Here is a 21,927-nt window from a genome sequence, read left to right as displayed (position 1 = left end):
GGTAGACCTACCACTCCCCAGTGTCTGACACGCCAGAACACGAGAAGCAGGCTCAGGGGCGGTCTAACACCCACAGTGCCCAGTTCAGCACCTCGCATCACCCGCTCTGCCAGGAGCCTCAGAGCCGTCTGCCAGCTGTGAGCATCACTGAGGCCGCCAGCGTCCCCTCTCATCAGGGCGCTGCTAGGACCAAGGCCCTACTCCCGTGACCACTCAGCTCCAGCAACAGAGGCCGGCTCTGCCCAGAGCTTCTGGAACCTCTGCCACCTCGTCCTCACCAGCGTCCTCTCTGCATCAGTCTTTTTCCAACGTGACCCTCAGAAAGGAGGGAGACAGGCAGGCTGCACACCCCCAGCCAGGCTGGGAGCACCCACCCTGCTGTGCCCCCACATGGCGGAGTAACACGACGTGGGAAGCAGGCCAACCTGGGACCGCCCGCCCGCCCGCCCGCCTGTGACAGGGTCTGAGGTGGGCAGAGAGGCACAATGCTGTCAGCCACAGGAATGCTGGCCAGCGTGTATCCACAGGCACCAGCCTCAGCCGCAGGGGAATGGCCCGTCTGTGTGAGGGACTCCTCCCTGCTGCTGTGTCATCCACCCTATCCCTGCCTGGCTCCGTGTCGATGCCTGTCAGGCCTTGGTCCAGCACTGCACAGGCTGGTGCTGCGCCACCTGCTCTGCTCTCCATGCCACTCCTCCCCCAAGCTAAGGATACACTTTTTAAAACCATCGTGTGTTAATTACAAGACATAATGCTTTCTTTAAAAACAGCCACATTTAAGTACCCATTCCTCCCAAACTCAGCTATCTGTATAGTCCCTCCCTTCCACCCAATGTGAAGGAATCTATGTCCAGAAGCCACTGGTCCCCGCTCCCCCTAAAACCAGGGCATCTGTGCATATGGTGACCCGGACCCCAGGTGGGGAGTCTAATCACTGACCATTCTCTTGCTGCCCAAAGTCTAGGTGGTGGAGAAGCAGTTCCGGGGTCACCGGGAGCCTGTTGTAAACACAGAACCTCAGACCCCACCTGAGACCGGTGGAATTTATCCGCATTCCAACAAATTCCCATGTGGAATGTGTGCACACGAAGTCTGAGCATTACTGACCTACACAACCCACGCCAGCTTCCCACCCAACTGGAGGCCCCAGGCCGCAGGGCAGGCCTGAAGGATGCTGGGAACTGGCTGCCTCATGCACCCAGGAGCTTGTGGGTCTAGGTTCACACCCCTCTGCCTTCACTGCACACCCCACCGCAGATGCCAGCTTTATCGCATCCTTCTCCCTCACACCGTTTCTTCCACACAAAGGACGCCCCTTCACTATGTCCTAAAATCAAGAGGCCTGGGAAAAGGAACTCGCTTTCTAAGTCTGACAGACCTTGCATTGCTCCCAGGTCTGCGCTGTGTGAGCTCAGTCAAGTCACTTAGCCTCTCTGAGCATCTTCTTATCTGCAAAGCAGCCACAGCAGCCACCTCCAGGCATTTCGTGAGGACTCCACACAGCACTCAGTACAGTGGCTGGCACTAACATTTGTGTCAGTATCTTACTTTCAGTAGGATGACCGTATAATTTACCACCCGAACCAAAACACTTTTGAGAGAAGAGGGGCAAACATTAATACTCATGGCAGGACAACAGATTACACCGACGGTCCTGGATGAAAAGCAGGCTTGATCGCTCTGCAGCCATTTGTGGCCCGAAATATTTTACTCAAAAACCTCCTTCTAATGCCTTGCTGATCCTGTCTTTCCAAACTTACCCGTTCTGCTCCACTGGGACCAAGTGTGAGGAGTAAACTGTCAGCACAGGCTAACAGGCAGTGTGGTCAAAGGTCGGAAAGCGATTTTACTGAGCAGAAGCCCGGCTTTGCCTCTTAAACTCATATCTGATGCTGGGCAGGAACGTGGCCCTTTTTCCTGGAGAATATTCTTTATCATCTTTTGCCGTGTACCAACTAGACACGCAAAGCTATCTTCAATGACCAGCACAAGACAGAGTGGTGATTCTCGGTCTAAGGCAGTGGTTCTCAACCGGTCATGACCCCTTTGAGGGTCGAACGACCCTTTCACAGGGGTCGCCTAAGACCATCGGAAAACACATATATAATTACAAATTGTTTACAGTAGCAAAATTACAGTTATGAAGTAGCAACGAAAATAATTTTATGGTTGGGGGTCACCACAACATGAGGAACTGTATTAAAGGGTCGCGGCATTAGGAAGGTTGAGAACCACTGGTCTAAGGCAATCTACCTGAACAATGCCTCAGGTCGAATGCTGTCTCCTGTAAGGCTCTTTTATCAATACCTGCATGGAGTCTGTGACTTAAGTTCCTTAATTTGGTGAGCTGGGGGCTCCAGCTCCAGGGCTCAGAGTGGCGTTGCCTCCACCCTGACCTTCCTAAGACCCTGTCTGTCCTCTGATGACCCCTGCTGCTAGCAAACTCAGCACACATTTGCTCAGGGTCCCCTGCAACCATCATTCTTGAGCATCTGACGAAAAGGGGAAGTCAGACATGAGAACAGGGCCTTTAGGGCCCACCTGTGAAACCATGAGGGCAGACTCCACTGCAGGTGGTAACTGCAAGAAGTCAGGAGGACCCGGGAGAACTGAGGAGATGTGTCATGAGCTGGTCGTAGGGAACAGAGATCCAGTTCTGAGGAGGTATCAGAGGAGACGGTAAGCCAGGTGTGTCTGGGCCAGCCGAGCTGGGAAGAGTCTGATGCCGGGCAGGCAGCGAGGAAGCTCTGCAAACTCTTGGACAGGAAATAATGTGGCAGAGGCCCTCTGTGAAGCAGAGAGCAGAGCAGGGAGGCCAAGGATGAGAGGAAGAGGAGCAGGCACATCTGGGAGAGGTGGGGAGCTGCCCCTTGTACCATGGTTATAACTGGGTGGAAGTCCTGTGTGTTGATGGACAATGTTGATAAAAGACAGAAAAATGCAGCTACTGTGTGAGAGTAGCAGGCTCTAATAGATTTATTTTCCTTTAGTTACTGCACAAACATCACCATACAAAATAAAATCTGTCCTCTGCTTTTTTACCTTTTTATACTTTAGGGGTTTTTTTTGTTTGTTTTTGGTGTTTTTTTTTACCTTTTTATATTTTAAAAACACGCACTGCTGTAGTTAGTACAGCAAACACACTTGAGCTTTTTTACAAAATCTCAACCTCACCCCAAATTCCAGTCCCTGGGAACAGCAGAGATAGGACGCATGGGCCATGCGTCCCCATTAGATTTGTTCAAATGACTGCCTTTACAATCAGCTCTGACTATTAAAGTTTTAACAAGTCCATAAAGTAGCATTTCTAAGACTATTTCTAAAAAGACTGTTTAAAAGACTCCCCCCCCCCCGCCCCCCCGCCAAAATAAAGAAAACCCAAATGATGATTTTGAAAATCCATTTGGCAACTGAAAGAGCAAACACACAGGAAGCCAGACACCAGTCCCGGTCTTCCAGCTGCTGAGTGCCCTGTGGCCCTTGATGCCAGGGAGCCTGCATGGTTCTCAAACTATAACGGGCATTCGGATGACATGGGAATCTCTTTAAAACACTGATCCTCATTCAGTGGATCTAGGTCAGGCCCCAGATTTTGCATTTCTAACAAACGCCCGAGTGATGTCGACACTATTGGTCTGCTGATCACACTTCGAGCAGCAGAAGTTTGAAATAGTTTTTCTATCCCGGGTTCTCTCTTCCAGGTGATTCATCCCATTCTCACCCAACCTCTTTCTTCACCGTATTCATTCTCTTAAACAAGGCCCTTTCCAGGGTTCCCTGTGGCCCCTCCGATGAAAGCCCTGGCTCACCTATCAACTGTCTCTTACATGACTCACCAAAAGGAAAGGCTCAGCTCCCCAGAGCTCACATCCTAGAACAGTGGTTCTCAACCTTCTGGCCCTTTACACAGTTCCTCATGTTGTGACCCAACCATAAAATTATTTTCGTTGTTACTTCATAACTGTAATGTTGCTACTGTGATGAATCGTCATGTAAATATCTGATATGCAGGATGGTCTTAGGTGACCCCTGTGAAAGGGTCGTTTGACCGCCAAAGGGGTCGCGAACCACAGGTTGAGAACCGCTGTCCTAGAACAACCTCTTGTTTGTCTTTGTGCTCATACGTGCATAGGGATTCAGAGGAGCAAAAAGGCTAGGATCCTCAAGGCTGCCTTACCATTTTAACTGTACCTTCAAAATCACATTACAGGTTTAAGGTATAAGAGAAAAGATTAAGTTACCTTCGTACTTCCCACCATAAAAATATGATCGTTGGGTTATTTTAGTCGTGACTAGTTTCAATAATCTCCAAATGAGTACTATAAATTATTTCAAAGTGATTTCCATAATATTTCTTACAATAAATATTACAAATGTTCAGGTTTGACAATATCATATTCCATGTTCATGTATTGGAAGATTCAATACTGTTAAAAAGCAAATTCCCACCAAATTGATCTACACAGTCAATGCAACCCTAGGAAGATACCCATCTTCAAGCAAGTCAGTGGGGAAAGACTTTAACAAATGGTATAGAACAGCCTATGGGAGAAAAATGAACCTTGACTCCCTACCTCACACCATATGCAAACATTACTTTCACATGGATCAGAGAGACCTGTAAGTGAAAGTTAAAACTAAAGCTTCTCTACGAAAACAGAGTATCTTTGTGACTTGGGTGCGGGCGTGCAGATTTCCTGAACAGGACTCAGCAAGCAGCAACCACTAAGGAAGAACTCTGATAAAATTAAAAACTTATCAAAATTATAAACTTCTGCTCATCAAGATGCTGTTAAGAAGATAATGAGGCAAGCTACCAAATGGGAGGAGGTACCTGTGACCATATCTGACAAATGACTAATTTCCGCAGTACATAGGAAGTCTTAGCAAAAGGAAGAGAAAAAAAACAATTTTAAAAGGGCACATCTGCCTTAGCTGGTTTGGCTCGGTGGATAGAGCATTGGCCTGTGGACTGAAGGGTCCCAGGTTCAATTCTGGTCAAGGGCATGTACCTTGGTTGCACGCTCGATCCCCAATAGGGGGCGTGCAGGAGGCAGCCGATCAAAGATTCTCTCTCATCATTGATGTTTCTATCCCTCTCTCCCTGTCCTTTCCACTCTGAAACCAATAAAAATATATTTTTTTTAAAAAAATAAAAAAATAAAAGGGCACAACATCTTGAAAAGGCATTTCACCAAGATGTATAAAAGCCAATAAGCCCTTGAAAAAGTGCTCAGCATCATTAGTCATCAAAGAAATGCAAATTAAGCCACAATGAGAACTGCTACACATTCATCAGATGCCCCCTCCCCACCTCCCTTTAGAAACAGGGCTGGGTGCTGTGAATGAGAACTTCACACTGACGTTAGGGAAAATGAAGTCACTTTTTTTTCCCTGACAAACAGCAAGCCTGATGGAACTAATTGGTTTGACAATAAGAACTAACTTCATTTAATTAGATTGTATGGTTGACAATACCACAAGTTAAAAATCTATAGACCCAGGGTTTTGACACAACAAACGTAGAGCAAGTAATGGGATAAAGAGCACTTTTAAGATATTGTATTAGCAAAGGTGTGTGTTTAAGTTAACAGTACTTCAACTTTCTCAATTCTTCAGGTAAACTGAGCTCAACGAGGTCTCAAAGTGAAAGAATAACATAGTTAGAAGTCTTCTGAAATTTTCACAAAGCATTCCTGGTATACTTCCAAAAAACTGAGAAATTCATGACAGCTGACTTAGGTAACAAATCTTTTCACAAATTGGATGGTTTCTAGTTCCTTCTTCTCAACAAATATGAGAAAGTAGAACTGTAAGCATGTAAATGACTGATTTTTTTCTTTTGCACAAAACACAGAGTTTAACCAATTGAGCGATACTGTTCTAGCAACACCTGATGGTCTTGTGTGCTTATTTATGTGAACAAGTTTACTCAGAGCCCAGATTTATAAACAAATAATAGGAATATATCTGGTGCTTAAAAGTCTGAGTCATTCCAGCAATAAGTGAGTCATCTAATATTACATGAGTTTTTTAAATGCTTCATTTATCTCATTATGAAGATTTCCAATAAAGAATGATTAAAGAATAGAATTGTATCAAAATCTGTCACATTTAGATTGTTTTAATCAATTGTCCTAGCAATCAACAGCCACAACAATCCAGAACATGTACAGCTTCTAGTCACAGGAAATCATTTAAAATTTCAGATTTAGCCCTAGCTGGTTTGGCTCAGTGGATAGAGTGTTGGCCTGTGGACTGAAGGGTCCTAGGTTTGATTCCCAGTCAGGGCACATGCCTGGGTTGCAGGCTCGATCCCCAGTAGGGGGTGTGCAGGAGGCAGCCAATGAATGATTATCTCTCATCACTGATGTTTCTCTCTCTCTCTCTCCCTTTCTCTCTCTGAAATCAATAAAAAATATATTAAATTTTTTTCAGATATATGTGCTATTTTTGTTGCAGAAAAGAATAACATGATCAACAGAGACTCCATAAAATATTACATTAGGATAAAATTCTGTGGGAGAAGCAGACTGGAAATATGAGTAAAACAAAGACAAGGAATAATGAGAAAATTCCCACTGTTAAAAAACTAGTTCACACATTTTAAAATAGATGATAGGTACCAAACTCTACAATTTCCGATTCCACTGGATACATTTTCACTTACGATGAAAATTCAATTACCAGGTTAAATGTGCCAGAGTACTTTATATATTTTTAAAGTATCATGGTAAAATATACATAACAAAATTTTACCATTTTTCAGTGTACAATTCGGAGCCATTAAGTACATGCACATTTTGTGCACCTGTCACCACTATCCAGTGCCAGAACTTTTTCATCTTAGGTTGAAGTTCTGTGCCCATGAAACACGAACTTTCCACTAGCCTCCAGTAATCACTTTCTGTCTCTATAAATCAATTATTCCAGGTACCTCATAGAAATGAAATCATACAATATTTGTCCTATGTGACTGGTTTATTTCATTTAGTATCATTAATGTCTTCAAGGTTCATCCAAGTTGTGGTTCAAAATTTCCTTGCCTTTTGAGGCTGAATAATATTCTACTATATGGATGGATCACATTTTGTTTATCCATCTGTCCACCTTTTGGCTATTATGAATAGCACGGTTATGAACATCAGTGTACAAATGTGTCTTCACATCCTTGCACGCAATTCTTTTCATATAAATCTAGAAGTGGAATTGCTGGATCATAATACTAATTCTATGTTTAATCTTTTTTTTTAGGAACACCATGCTGTTTACCACGTGGCTGCACCACTTACATTACACAAAGCCCAAGTATTCCAATTTCTCCACACCCTCGCTAACATTTACTATGTTGGTGGGTTTTTTGGGGTCAACGACCATCCCAAAGGGTATGAATTGGTATCTCACTGTGGGGTACATTGTTTTTATAAAAACAAGATGCATACAAACATTTGAAGATGCTGCTGCCTACTTCATGAATCCCCAAGATCATGCTTTTAAAAATCTCCCCCACACCAGGTTTTTGGTGAACTGTTTCTTCCTATGCCATCCAAGTGGACTTAAAGGCAAATGCCATTTTCTTGCAGGGCTCTCCCCATGATCACTGCAAAGATCCGTAGATCTGACCCAACCCGGGCCCATAATAACCCATGGCTATGACTACAGAGACCCGTCCAGCTATGTGCACAATGTAAGTCAAGCTAATTGGAAGCCGTTCCTTGAGATTTTCCCAATTTTATCTAGTGGAGAAAGATCCATTTCCTGGCTTCATGGCACCAGGGGATGTGAGCATAGCCCCTTTCTCAGATGATAGGAAACTGTGTAAAAGACAAACAGGAAACTCACTCTGAGAGAGAGGCAGCAAAGAGGCAGAGTCTTGACAAAATTGGAGGCTACCGGATTCAGCTGGCGGATTTAATTTTTCAGATATTTCTTTCCTACCCTGTGACCTATATACCAAAAGCCTTCTGACACATCCCACATTTTGCTAAAGTTAGCTCTAATTAGGTGTTTGTTCATTTGCAAGTAAGAGTGTTGTGTGTAATTCAGGTCCTTGGTCTCCTGCCTCTCTTCTGCTCTGGGGTACTTGCTCAGCCCAGTTCTACACTCTCACCATCCCAACTCAGACTTAAAAAAATAATCTAATCTAATAAAAGGCAAACATGCAAATTGACCCTACCTTCGCTATGCCTTAAGCCACGCCCACCAGCCAATCAGCGCAACTATATGCAAATTAACCCAACCAAGATGGCGGTCAGCAGCCACGGAGATGGAGCGAGCAGGAGGCTTGGTTGCGCCAGTGATGAAAGAAGCCAAGCTTCCCGCCTGCCATGGCCGGCTCTGAGCTCCGCTGAAGGCAACAAAGTTTCAATTATAGAAAGTAAATAAATGCCAAAAGAAAAAAAATGGAGAGGCTGGGAGCTTCCATCACTGGGGGGCTTGGCCAGCCTGAAAACGGCCCTCAGCCCCTTACCCAGACTGGCCAGGCACCCCAGTGGGGACTCCCCCACCCTAAAGGGGGTGTGGCCAGCCTGAAAACAGCCATCAGTCCCTCACCCAGGCTGGCCAAACCTCCATGGGGTGAGGGTCCCCACTGCGGGGGTCTTGACCAGCCTGCAAACAGCCATCAGCCCCTCACCCAGGCTGGCCAGGCACCCCAGCGGGACTCCCACCCTGATCCAGGACACCCTTCAGGGCAAACCGGCCGGCCCCCACCTGTGCACCAGGCCTCTATCCTATATAATCCTATCTAATAAAAGAGAAACATGGTAATTGGCGTACGACCGCTACCCTTCCCATTGGCTAATCAGGGCAATATGCAAATTAACTGTCAGCCAAGATGGCGGCCGGCAGCCAGGCAGCTTGAAACTCTGCAAGCAACTATGTAACAAACATAGAAGCTAAACAAAACCCCAGAAACCTGCCGGGCTTCAGCCAGTAGGATCGCAACATTGTAAGCAAAGGCCAGAAACCTACTTTCAGCAGCGGAGGCCTAAGAGCTGGAGCCAAGCCTCAAAGCTAAAGTTGGCCCAGAATAAAAAGAAAAAAAAAGAAAAAAAGGAGCGGTTGGGAGCTTCAGTCACCCCAGCCTGAAAACAGCTCTCAGCTCCTCACCCAGACTGGCCAGGCACCCCAGTGGGGACCCCCACCCTGATCCAGGACACCCTTCAGGGCAAACCAGCCGGCCCCCACCCGTGCACCAGGCCTCTACCCTATATAGTAAAAGGGTAATATGCCTCCCAGCACCGGGATCAGCGAAGCCGCGAGGCCTCCCGGCACCGGGATCAGCGTGACAGGGGGCAGTGCCCAAACCCCCTGATATCCCTGCGGCTCTGTGTGTGACAGGGTGTGGCGCCCCAACCCCCTGATCAGCCCTGCTCTGTGTGTGACAGGGTGCGGTGCCCCCGCCCCCCCCCCCCCACGGGCCCTGCTCTGTGTGTGACGGGGTAGAGCCATAACCTCCACATCGGCCCTGCCCTGAGTGTGAGAGTGGCGGCACCCCAACCGACTGATCGGCCCTGCTCTGTGGGTGATAGAGGGCGGCGCCCCAACCCCCTGATGGGCCCTGCTCTGTGCGTGACAGGGGGCTGCGCCCCAACCCCGACTGGCCCTGCTCTGTGCATGACAGGGTACAGAGCCCCAACCCCCCTGATGGGCCCTGCTCTGTGAGTGACAGGGGGAAATGCCCCAACCCCCTGATTGGCCCTGCTCTGTGCATGACAGGGGGTGGCGCCGCAACCTCCCGATCGACCCTGCCTTGAGTGTGACAGGGGATGGTGCCCCAACCCCCCAAATTGGCCCTACCCTGAGCGTGACTGAGGGTGGAATCACAACCTCCTGATCGCCCTGCTCTGTGTATGACAGGGGGCGGCGCCCCAACTCCCCAATCGGCCCTGCTCTGAGCCAGACCAGGGCTGCACCTAAGGATTGGGCCTGCCCTCTGCCACCCAGGAGCAGGCCTAAGCCAGCAGGCCGTTATCTCCCGAGGGGTCCCAGACTGTGAGAGGGCACAGGCCGGGCTGAGGGACCTCCCTCCCCCCCCCGAGTGCACAAATTTTTGTGCACCAGGCCTCTAGTCCTATATAATAAAAGAGAAACATGCAAATTAACCGTCCCTCTGCTATACTCAAGCCACGCCCACAAGCCATTCCCACCAGCCAATCAGGAGTGAGTATGCAAATTAACCCAACTAAGATGGCAGCAGCCACAGAGCTGGAGTGAGCAGGAGGCTTGGGTTGCCCCTGGCGATGGAGGAAGCCATACTTCCCACCTGCCCTGGCTGGCCCTTGGGTCCGCTCAAGGCTACAAAGTTTCAATTATAGAAGATAAATCCCAGAAAAAAAAGGAAGAAAGGAGAGGCTGGGAGCTTGGGTCACTGGGGGGCATGGCCAGCCTGAAAATGGCCATCAGCCCCTCACCCAGGCTGGCCACACCCCCAGGGGTGAGGGTCCCCTTGGGGGGTTTGACCAGCCTGAAAAAAGCCCTCAGCCCTTCACCCAGGCTGGCCAGCACCCCAGTGGGACCTCCACCCTGATCTGGGACACCCTTCAAGGCAAACCAGCCGGCCCCCACCCATGTACCAGGCCTCTAGCCTATATAATAAAAGGGTAATATGCAAATTGACCCTGACAGCAGAAAGGCTGGGAATGATGGTCACTATGACACACACTGACTACCAGGGGGCAGATGTTCAATGCAGGAGCTGCCCCCTGGTGGTCAGTGCGCTCCCACAGGGGAGCTCTGCTCAGCTACAAGCCAGGCTGACGGCTGCCAGCACAGCGGTTGTGGCGGGATCCTCTCCCGCCTCCTCAGCAGTGCTAAGGATGTCTAACTGCAGCTTAGGCCTGCTCCCCGCTGGCAAGTGGACATCCCCCGAGGGCTCTCGGGCTGCCAGAGGGATGTCTGATTGCCAGCTTAGGCCCAATGCCCTGGAGAGCGGGCCTAAGCCAGCAGGTGGACATCCCCCGAGGGGTCCCAGACTGCGAGAGGGCACAGGCCAGGCTGAGGGACCCCTCTGAGTGCACAAATTTTTGTGCACCGGGCCTTTAGTAAAAGGATAATATGCAAACTGCCCCTAACAGCAGAAAGACTGGGAATGACTGGTCACCATGACACACACTGACCACCAAGGGGCAGACGCTCAATGCAGGAGCTGCCCCCTGGTGGTCAGTGTGCTCCCACAGGGGGACCTCTGCTCAGCCACAAGCCAGGCTGATGGCTGCCAGTACAGCGGTGGTGGTGGGAGCCTCTCACACCTCTTCAGCAGCGCTACGGATGTCCGACTGCAGCTTAGGCCTGCTCCCTGCTGGCAAGTGGACATCCCTTGAGGGCTCCCGGGCTGCCAGAGGGATGTCTGATTGCCAGCTTAGGCCCAATGCCCTGGAGAGCGGGCCTAAGCCAGCAGGTGGACATCCCCCGGGGGGTCCCAGACTGCGAGAGGGCACAGGCCAGGCTGAGGGACCCCTCTGAGTGCACAAGTTTTTGTGCACCGGGCCTTTAGTAAAAGGATAATATGCAAACTGACCCTAACAGCAGAAAGACTGGGAATGACTGGTCACCATGACACACACTGACCACCAAGGGGCAGACGCTCAATGCAGGGCACAGGCCGGCTGAGGGACCCCCCCCCCCAAGTGCACAAATTTTTGTGCACCGGGCCTCTATAGTAATTTTATAAAATTATTAATGGATCCTTTCTCTTTTCTCCATTTAGGCCACCATGGAGTGTTGTACTAAATCCATCCCATCCTACCAGCAGTTCATTTTTTGATACTAGCTCCTACTACCCACCCCCGCCCCCCGCTTATTTAGCGGAATGTCCACTTCACATCCAGTGTTTCCAAGATTCCACTGCCATGTGCATATACCATGTATAGAGAGCAAACGGACCCAAGTCCAGCTCCACCTAACCTACGGCTTCCAGTATGGGCGTTTCTGAAGCAGAATGTCTTGAAAACTCCAGTCTTTGAATACAGCATGCTGTCCAAGTGGTGTCCCCAAATCCTTTCCTATATAATAAAAGCCTAATATGCTAAGTGTCCCGTAAGCCATTCAACCAATCAAAGAGTAATATGCTAATGATATGCTAAGGCCGTTCAACTGCTCCCTATGACATGCACTGACCACCAGGGGGGTAGGCAGTCAACCGGTAGGTTAGCTTGCTGCTGGGGTCTGGCTGATCAGGCTGAGCGAGAGGGCCAGACACGCCCTGGAGCCCTCCTGCAGTCCCTCCTCAGCTGGCCAACCTCTCGTGTCCCTCCTCAGCCCCAATTGTGCACCAGTGGGGTTCCTCGGCCTCTCCTGTGCCCTTTCACAATCTGGGACCTCTCAGGGGATGTCGGAGAGCTGGTTTCGGCCTGATCCCACAGGCCAGGCCGAGGGACCCCCCTGCTGCACGAATTCATGCATTGGGCCTCTAGTTTTAAAATAAAACTAGTATAATCCAAACACAATGAAATGTTGCTTTACCTGATACTATAGTGTTCAAATGTCAGGTGCAGACATGACAGCAAATTCAAGACTCCTGACAGTGCCACATCACAGTAGAGCCACAGAATATAAAACTTAGGAATTTTAAAAAGCAATGTTTGTTTTTTCAAGTACTACAGAAAGGGAAGGTAATCTCACAAGTGCACGAAAAGCATTAAAGATAAATCAACAAACAGTAAGTGCTGGTGAGGATGTGGGAAAAGGGAACCCTAGTACACTGCAGATGGGAATGCAGATGGGTGCAGCCACTGTGGAAAACAGCACAGAGTTTCTTCAAAAAATAAAAAATCAAAGTGATCCCACTTCTGGGAATATACACTAAGAATCCTGAAACACCAGTAAGAAAGAATATATGCACCCCAACATTCACAGCAGCATTGTTTACAATAGCTAAGATCTGGAAATATCCAAGTGCCCATCAGTAGATGAGTGGATAAAAAAGCTGTGGTCCATTTGCACAATGGAATACTATGCAGCTGTGAAAAAGGGATCTCTTTGACAGAGCATGGATGGACCTGGAGAGTATTATGCTAAGCGATAAGCCAGTTATAGAAAGACAAGTATCACATGATCTCACTTATATGTGGAATATAATGAACAAAATAAACTGACGAATAGGTCCAGAGACATAAAAGCATGGATGCATGGAACAGACTGACAGATCTCAGAGAGGAAGGGGATGGAGAAGATGGAAAAGATTAACCGAAGAACATATACGCACATATGCATAACCCATGCATACAGACAATGGTGTGGAGAAGGGCTGGGGTGGGGTAAGGGCTTGGTGGAGGGAGGCAAAGGGGGTAAATGAGGGCATCGGTAATACTGTCAACAATAAAAAAAGATACTTAAATTTTTTAAATTGATTTTAGCGAGACAGAGGGAGAGAAAGGGAGGGAGAGAAACATCCATTTGTTGTTCCACTCATTTATGCATTCATTGGTTAATTCTTCTATGTGCCCTGACTGGGGATCAAACCTGCAACTTTGGTGTAGTGAGACGACTCTCTTACCAACTGAGCTACCCGGCAAGGGCAAAATACAGTTATTTGATAAAACAGTTTTACTTTTAGGGGTTTGTACTATGTCCAAATAATCACATATGCAGACAAGAGTTTTAACCTCAGGTACTTCTACTACACCTATTTAAGCAACCTATCTCCAACAGTGGGGAATTATTAACTTTTTGTACCATGAACTATTTGGCAGTCTGCTATAGCCCATGGATACCCTTTAAGAATAATGTTGCTAAATATGTGCAAGTGGTAATTTTGAAATAATGAGCATAAACGACATTTCAATATATATGTGCAATGACTAATGAAAGAATCAGATTCAAAATGTTCAATCATCGTACTGATGGTGATGATTATTGCCAAAGTATTAGTTCAGGCTAATATCATTGTGACTTATTGCCTACATTTATAATAGAAAGAAATGTTAAATTTCAGTTCAGCATTGGTGAAAAAAAAATCTAAGTTCCTACCTGCCCAAGTTACCTGACTCCCTGAATTCTACCCAGGGACCCAGGTTAAAAATGCTATAATGCATCTATCTATCTATATATATAAAAGCCTAATATGCAAAGTGTCCCCTTGAGAGTTTGATCAACTGAGAGTTTGATCTCTCGTTATGACATGCACTGACCACCAGGGAGCGGCGTGGAATAAGGAAGGCGCCAGCATTCATAATACACGGGTAGGCAGCCATTAAGGACCCTACCCGTGCACAAATTTCGTGCACTGGGCCTCTAGTCTATACAGTAAAATGCTATGTAGCTTTGAAAAATACAGAAAATGAATGACAGAAAGAGAAAAGATAAAGGGGCAAATTATTACACAGTATGCTCAGAAAGCTTTCACTTCAATAAATACATATATAAGAAAAATACTGAAGAGAGATACTAAAATGTCAAGAGTAGCGGGGTTATGTATAATTTTTTCCTTCTAACTTATTTCCTTCAGAAATTTTTTACAAGGAACATATTATTGTAACAAGAAAAAATATATAAGATTTAACATCCCCTAAATGAATTTTAAAGTATTTTCCTAATTTTTACAAAGAAAGATTTTATACTGAAAGATTTTAACTTTGACATTAGTTCACTAACGATATAAAATTAGGTTGTACTTCTATTTTAATACAGTAAACCACAGAATAGAAGGGAACTTGAAATCCACTTAGTTCAAGCCCATTTCAGAGCAGAAACACCCTTCTTACTATTGATTCCAGAAGCCTTAGGCCTTGCTGGACCTCTGCACAGCACCCTCTCCCCCAGCAAGTGTGCTCAGCTCTTCTTCAGTCAAAAAGACGTAAAACACCTACATACAGAAACTGAATGCACACACTCAAGTGGGAGTAATCCTGCCTGTGGTTGAGGCATCAAGCCTTAAGCTCTCAGTGGCAAAGCCCTGACACTCCAGCAGGTGGGGATGGTACCACGCAGTCCAGGGCTTTGAGAAATCGCGTATCACATTTCCTACACCTCATAGTGAGAAAGGGCAGTGCTGCAGACGGACTGGAGAGCAGTCTTCATGTGCTGCTCCCCTCCCACTCTCACTGCAGCTCTTCCAGTCCAAGTGCTGCTCTGCCTCCTCTACAGGTGATCTCTCTGCAGGTGGCTAGGACGGTAAAGAGCATCAGGTCTGCAGACCTGGCCAGAGTGAGGGTCAGACACCGAGAGGGGGGCACGTTTCCGCTGGCGCCTGCTCTCCTCCACTCCACATCCAGTTCTCTGTCCTACAGCAGGCCCTGAAGACAAGAGCAAGCCCAGCTCCCCACCAGGTGCAGATCTCTGCCAGCTCCCTCTCCTTCATGCCCGACAGGCGGCTAGAGGTGCCTGGCTTCAACTGTCCACCAATGCTTCAGGACGGCTGGTTGGTGACCCTTCTCTCATCTTTCAACTTCCACTCCTCTCTCATCTGTGCAAAGCCTAAGTCCTATAATAAGCCCCTTAGTCCATAATACTCATCGTGGTTCTAATTCCCGATCAAACCCTGAGAGTCTCATAAAAGAACATTATATGGCATCCCCACAATATCCCACAGGAAACACAGTAGCGAAGAGTTTCTCTTAGAAAGCTGAGAACATGCCCAACCAGTGTGGCTCAGTGATGGAGCGTGGACCTATGAACCAGGAGGTCACCGTTTGATTTCCGGCCAGAGCATATGCCCAGGTTATGGGCTTGATCCCCAGTAGTGGGCGTGAGGAGGCAGCCAATCAATGATTCTCTCATCATTGATGTTTCTATCTTTCTCTCCCTCTGAAATATATAAAGGAAGGGAGGGAGGGAGGGAGGGCGGGCGGGCTGAGGACATGAGGAAACCTGGACTGGCTGCCAGGCTGAAGAGCCCAAGACCAACAAAAGGGGAGTGATGCCACTGACTGGCCTGCCAGACTGTACACAGCCTTCGTTCTAGGAAGCTCCCTCAGTCTGTACAAACACTGCTCTGAGGACAGTCCTCTACTTGGTGTGACAGAGGGGGAGGGGATCACTCCAAATGCTACCCCACGCCCCCCCCCCCACCGCCTTCTAGTACAGACTGGAATAAGGCTGAGGGAGTATCCGTGGGAGAGGGGACAGCTCTGGAGCCTCAGAAAAGTATATTGACCCCAACTGCTGGGGACTCTCAGTGGACCACAGGTCAGTGAACGTCTCTTCATTTTCAGCTTTGGGCCCTAATGGCCAATTCAGATTATTTCTTAAAGTTTTTCCTGAAGTGACGGGGAAAATATCGACTCACCACCCAGTTAAGCTGGAATAACTTCTTCTTCAAAGCCCATTTCAAAGGCTGCTTCATCCTAAAGTGTTTCCTGGTTCCCTCGCAGGCACCATCTCCCCTCCTGTGCCACCGGCACAGCACTTCCCAGGGATGCCCTGTCACCAACCCCACCGTGTGGTGCCCGGGGAGAGATCGGGTCACAGCTGGCACACAAGCAGCCTTACCAGTCACGGACCACAAACATTTGTTCAAATGAAAAACAAATGGTACGGAACGCCTGCAACACGAGGACACCTACACGAAACAAGTTGTGCAATTAAAGTGAAATGCGATCGATGCAAAGCCTGTGTACATTTAGCTCCATCACCCAGCACATTCCACACTGAAGGGAGTCCGTTTTGTACTCTGTCGTTACATTTCAGGTACTGCAATTACCTTTCTCTATCAGTGCGCGGTCTCCTACAAGCATCCTGTTCAGACACTGCAGAACGTCCTCACGTATGCTTCTTAACCTTCAGCTGTTGCCATATTTTCCCTAGTTATAATGCTGTCATACTCAGAATTTCAAAAACTTAGGATTGTTTATTTTCTTAGGTAATATAATTACTTAAGAATAGCTTATTATTTTTTTTTTTATAGAGGAAGGGAGAGGGAGACAGAGAAACATTGATGCAAGAGTGCAGCATCGACTCGCTGACTCCCGCACTCCCCCCACCCCCCACCCCTCCCCCGCCCATTGGGGATCAAACCATAACCTGGGCATGTGCCCCAGACTAGGAATAGAACGAGCAACCTCCCAGGGCACAGGATGATGCCCAACCAACCAAGCCACACCGGCCAGAGTTCACGATTACTTTAGACCAGAAGCAACCAATTCAGATTATTTCTTAAAGTTCTTCATGGAAAATATACGCCCCGGTTTCCTTCCTCATTAGCCACAGGCTGGTTTTCCTGCGGATCTGGCCTGTCAGTAGCTCTGCTGGGGAAACGGGAAAGCCGCCCTCTGCTCTGGGCCAGGCAGACCCTGAGCTAACCTCTCGAGAGGGGACAGGGAGAGAGCTGACCACACATGGGGGCAAAGTGTGTGTGAAGGGCTCAGAACACCAGCTACTTGACCACAGCTTTCCCTATAATTCCTTGAGGTCCCTTGAAACTGCTGTCCTGCTTCCTCATCTGAGCCCCAGGAGAACCTGTGAGGCAGGATGGGCAGGTACCCTTCTGTCCAACAGCGGGAAACACTGTCTACTTTATCTCACTGCCCAGGGTCTACCTTAGAAACCAGGTTTCTCTACTTTTTCAAGGTATTCTTCTCACTGTCTCTCTTGGATGTGCCCTGAGAAGGATCTGAAGAGACCACCAAGTACACATATCTTGTAGTCTGACCAGCTGCTGACCTGGGCAGAGTGCAATGGCAACACCTTCACCAGGGCCTGGCACCTAACAGGTGAGGTCATACACTCTTCGCAGCTCCCCTCTCACTAGCCATGGGCCCGTTCCCTTAGACCAGTGGTCGGCAAACTGCGGCTCGTGAGCCACATGCAGCTATTTGGCCTCTTGAGTGTGGCTCTTCCACAAAATACCATGTGCAGGCGCGCATGTACAGTGCAATTGAAACTTCGTGGCCCATGCGCAGAAGTCGGTATTTTGTGGAAGAGCCACACTCAAGGAGCCAAAGAGCCGCATATGGCTCGCAAGCCGCAGTCTGCCAACCACTGCCTTAGACCAGTGGTTCTCAACCTTCCTAATGCCGCGACCCTTTAATACAGTTCCTCATGTTGTGGTGATCCCCAATTTCATTGTTACAAACTGAACATAATTAAAGCATAGTGATTAATCACAAAAACAATATGTAATTAGATATATGTTTTCCGATGGTCTGAGGCGACCCCTGTGAAAGGGTCGTTCGACCCCCAAAGGGGTCGCGACCCACAAAGGGGTCGCGACCCACAGGTTGAGAACCACTGCCTTATACCAAGCATGTCAATCTCACGGCCTGCAAGTCACATACAGCCCCCACGAATATTTTGCAGCCCAGCCAATATAACGGTTTGTAAGAAACGTTTTAATAAAAATTTCATAACTTAATTTTTACAATATCCTGTTATACGTAATCATTAATGACGAACTACAACGTTCGCTAATGACTGATTACTATCGTCGTGTTGCATTCATTTCCCTAACGCGCCTTATGCACAGGCACACCATTTCTCTCCGCTGATACTAGCAGCGAATATTTTAGCAGCCGATGGCCACATCATTAGTCTTGGACTGACTTGTTTGGTGTGCGCACAGGAAATATGTCGCTTTCAGAGAACAAGAAAAATAGGTTTATTTACTTTATGCTTACTAATTTGTGCAGTTATTCAGTGTCTAGTAAGTTCATGTTCAAGAAAAAATATTTTTTATTAAAATGTTCTATTATTTTATGTTAACGATGACTCATTTATTTCAGCCCTTTGTATTCGGCATGTTTCTATCGAAACACACCTACATTTCTATGAAAATTGAAGCTTTTGTTTTTTTGCGTCCCACATAAACTTAAACCTTGCTTATTTGGCCCATGTTAGCCTTTGAGTTTGACATTCTTGCCTTAGACAATTCAACAACCTAGCATTAGCTGAAAAATACTCTGCTATAAACTACAAGTTTCCAGCATATGTGAAGTAATCCAGTGAGAATTAAACCATTGTTGATTGTCATTCTTACTGGAATAGAATTCATACAATTTTCTCAAAGGAGAAAAACAGAACATGTATAGAACCAAGCAGATTCTCTGAATTCTTAACTCAGCATAAGCTAAAGGGGAATGAGGTTTAGCTGATGGATTATTCCAATTAACAGAAAATATAACATATCTACACTTTTTGGAAGTTAGAAAAGACAGAACCCTCCAGTTCCCAGTGACCTTGTCTCAACTGCCCTCCAGTATAATAGAAACAGATTCTACAATTACCACAAGTCGGTCTCCCTAACAAACGTCTCCCTCAAACATTTAGCTACTCTATGTTCACATACTCCTGCATCTTGGTGGGAATTATTTCCAAGGCCAAGTTAAAAAATAAATAAAACACTTGTAACTAAACATCAGCAATCACTTGTCCTTGAGAAACCCTGTTGTTGCCACATTTTTTCCCAAGGTCCACTTAAAAAATTAAAAATGTTCACATTCATATAAATCAAAAAACATTCCATCAATGTTCTTATAACATGCTGCACCTCCCACACAAAAAGATTATGAAGCGCTACTGGCACCTCCAAATCTCCTTGGGAAGTGTCACCCTCAGGAGATGCGGAACTGCTCTGTGGAGTAACCCCAAATACAGTATCATAAGAACTCATTCATGTTGACTTGCACTCATGTTTAAAAGCAACGAAAATATGCAAGAGCTAGTGCCGTCCAATACAGTAGCCACTGGTCACATGTGGCTACTGAGCACTCCAAATGCAGGTAGTTCAAACTAAGTTGAGCTGTACATGCACAATATACTCTGGATTTAGAAGTCTTAATATTAACAAAAGAAACAATATTTCATTAATGGCTTTATATTGATTATATGCTATTAAAATTTTTTGTATATGTTGGATCAGAAAAAATATTAATTTCATCCTTTGAACTTTTTAATTTGTAAAAATATTTTTTTATTGATTTTAAGAGAAAGGAAGGAAGAAGGGGAGATAGAAACATCAATGATGAGAGAGAATCATTGATTGGCTGCCTCCTGCATGCCCCCTCCTGGGGATTGAACCCCCAACCCAGACATGTGCCCTGACCTGGAATTGAGCCATGGCCTCCTGATTCATGGGTCGACGCTTAACCATTGAACCACACCAGCTGGACACCTTTTTAAAAATGGTGCTACCAGAAAATCTATAATCACTTGTGACGTGCACTGTAATTCTCTATGTAAACAGTCCTGTCACTTCTGACCTATCCTTTCACCCAATCTTTTTGACCATCATAAAATAGATTTCTATACTGTAATCAAAGGCAGTCTTTGCCCAGAAGGGGACCCACAAAGGAAACTACAGGAGGGTAAGTGCTGGCGGAGATTCAAGGCCATTCTTCACAGGCTTCGCAAGCAGGCTGCCTAGAAACAACGCTGCACACAGGCCCAGAGCATCTGGTTTTCAAATCCAACTCACCTGGAAAATGATCATGAACTTCTCGATTGACGGGTGTAGTGCAGACTCTAGTGAAATCCAGAGAGTTATCCAATATGGCATTTATCTTTTGAAAGATACTGGCATTGCTGCATGTGGAGAGGGCATGGGCTTCCTGGTGGTCCCAGCAATCTTTTATCCTTCCTGCTCCCTCCTCCTAGACACAGAATAAAGATATTCAGGTTTACACTCCTTTAGGACAAACAGAGACTTTCACCCCTTCTCTCAACCCCACAGCAGGAGTTAAAGTAATAAGGATTTGGCCCTGGCTGGTGTTCCCAGTGGTTAGAGCGTCGGCCCGTGCATCAGAGGGGCGCAGGCTTGCTTCCCGGTCAAGGGCACATACCTGGGTTGCAGGTTTGCTCCCCAGGAGCATGCAGGAGGCAACCAGGTGATGTGAGATCTCACATTGATGTCTGTCTTTCTGTCTGTCTCTCTCCCTCCCTCCTTCCACTCTCTCTGAAAAGCAATGGGGGGAAAATTCTCTGGTGATGATTGACGAAAAAATAATAATAAAAGTAAGGAAGGTTCATGTTTCCTGCTTATTTATTAAAATACTTAATGAGTGTTTACTGTGAGCAAGGTGCTGAGAAAAGTGCCTCAAGTGCCTTCTACAGTAATGGGATTTACCTTGGCAAGGTAGCAGCGAGGGGAGTTTAAGAACCAGACATACCTGGTCCAGAGCCTGGGGTATGTCTTTACAGTAGCACATTATTTCCCAATAAAAGGGAATGGAGTATTGATACAAATTACTACATGGATAAACCTTGAAAATATTAGGCGAAGTGAAAGAAGCTAGTCACAAAGGACCATATATTATGTAAGCCCATTTATTTAAAACATCCAGAATAGCAAGTCTAAAGCAGATTAGTTGCCTTCAACGAGGGAGTGGGAGAGAGATTAGGAGGTGGTGGCTAATGGGTACGAGGTTTCTTTCTGAGATGATGAAAATACCCTCATTAGATTATGACTGCAAACCTCTGTAAACCTACTAAATATCATTGAGTTGCACATTGAGAGGTGAATTGTATGGTTATGTAACTTCTATCTCAATACATTTGTTTAAAAAGTATGGTTTGGCCACTTATTGGCAGTTAATCCCTGTGCCTCAGTTTCCCCATTTGTGAAATGGAAAGTATCTACCAACCTTCAACCAGAGGTTTCCAAACTGTAAAAGGCCCGTCTTAATATAAAAAAAAATTAACCTAGTTTTTATTTACTACAACAGGTCCTGACCACACTTACAGGAAGGTCAATGACAACTGTATGTGAGTGTTAGAAGGGGACAATGAGCAACCCCCTGAAAGATGGCGGCAGGAGAGCCAGGGAGGGAAGTGCCTCAGTTGTCTGGGGAAAGATGCAGACCTGGAGGCCTCTGAGAAAAACTTCCCCAGGAAGAAGGGAAGGTCTGAGACTCTTACTATCTGAAGCCGTCTTTAAAAACCTAATTAGGAGTATGCCTGTCCGACGGTGCCCCATTCCCAATCCTACTAGGTACATACACCACAACCTCCACACTCAAAGCAAATGACATCTGGACGACTCCCTCCCTCCCTCCT

General features: G+C 46.8%; 2 protein-coding genes across 5 annotated transcripts in view; one reads left to right on the top strand and one right to left on the bottom strand.

Moving 5' to 3' along the window:
- PDE8A (phosphodiesterase 8A) overlaps positions 1-21,927 on the top strand; it is a 412,152-nt gene that overhangs the window by 188,451 nt on the left and 201,774 nt on the right. The window lies entirely within an intron of this gene.
- Positions 1-21,927, bottom strand: part of CPEB1 (cytoplasmic polyadenylation element binding protein 1) — a 57,314-nt gene that overhangs the window by 25,671 nt on the left and 9,716 nt on the right. For all 4 annotated transcript variants that reach the window (XM_059677913.1, XM_059677909.1, XM_059677911.1 and 1 more), the window contains exon 2: positions 20,351-20,525. Coding sequence is in view for 3 of the 4 variants with exons in the window: in XM_059677909.1 (XP_059533892.1) it covers positions 20,351-20,525 (175 nt within the window). In the remaining variant the exon portion in view is untranslated. The remainder of the gene's footprint in view (positions 1-20,350; positions 20,526-21,927) is intronic.

The sequence above is a fragment of the Myotis daubentonii genome, chromosome 21, assembly GCF_963259705.1.
Source record: "Myotis daubentonii chromosome 21, mMyoDau2.1, whole genome shotgun sequence".
Classification (NCBI taxonomy): Eukaryota; Metazoa; Chordata; class Mammalia; order Chiroptera; family Vespertilionidae; genus Myotis; species Myotis daubentonii.
The sequence above is the reverse complement of the archived record's forward strand: the minus strand, read 5'-3'. Positions and strand labels throughout refer to the sequence as shown.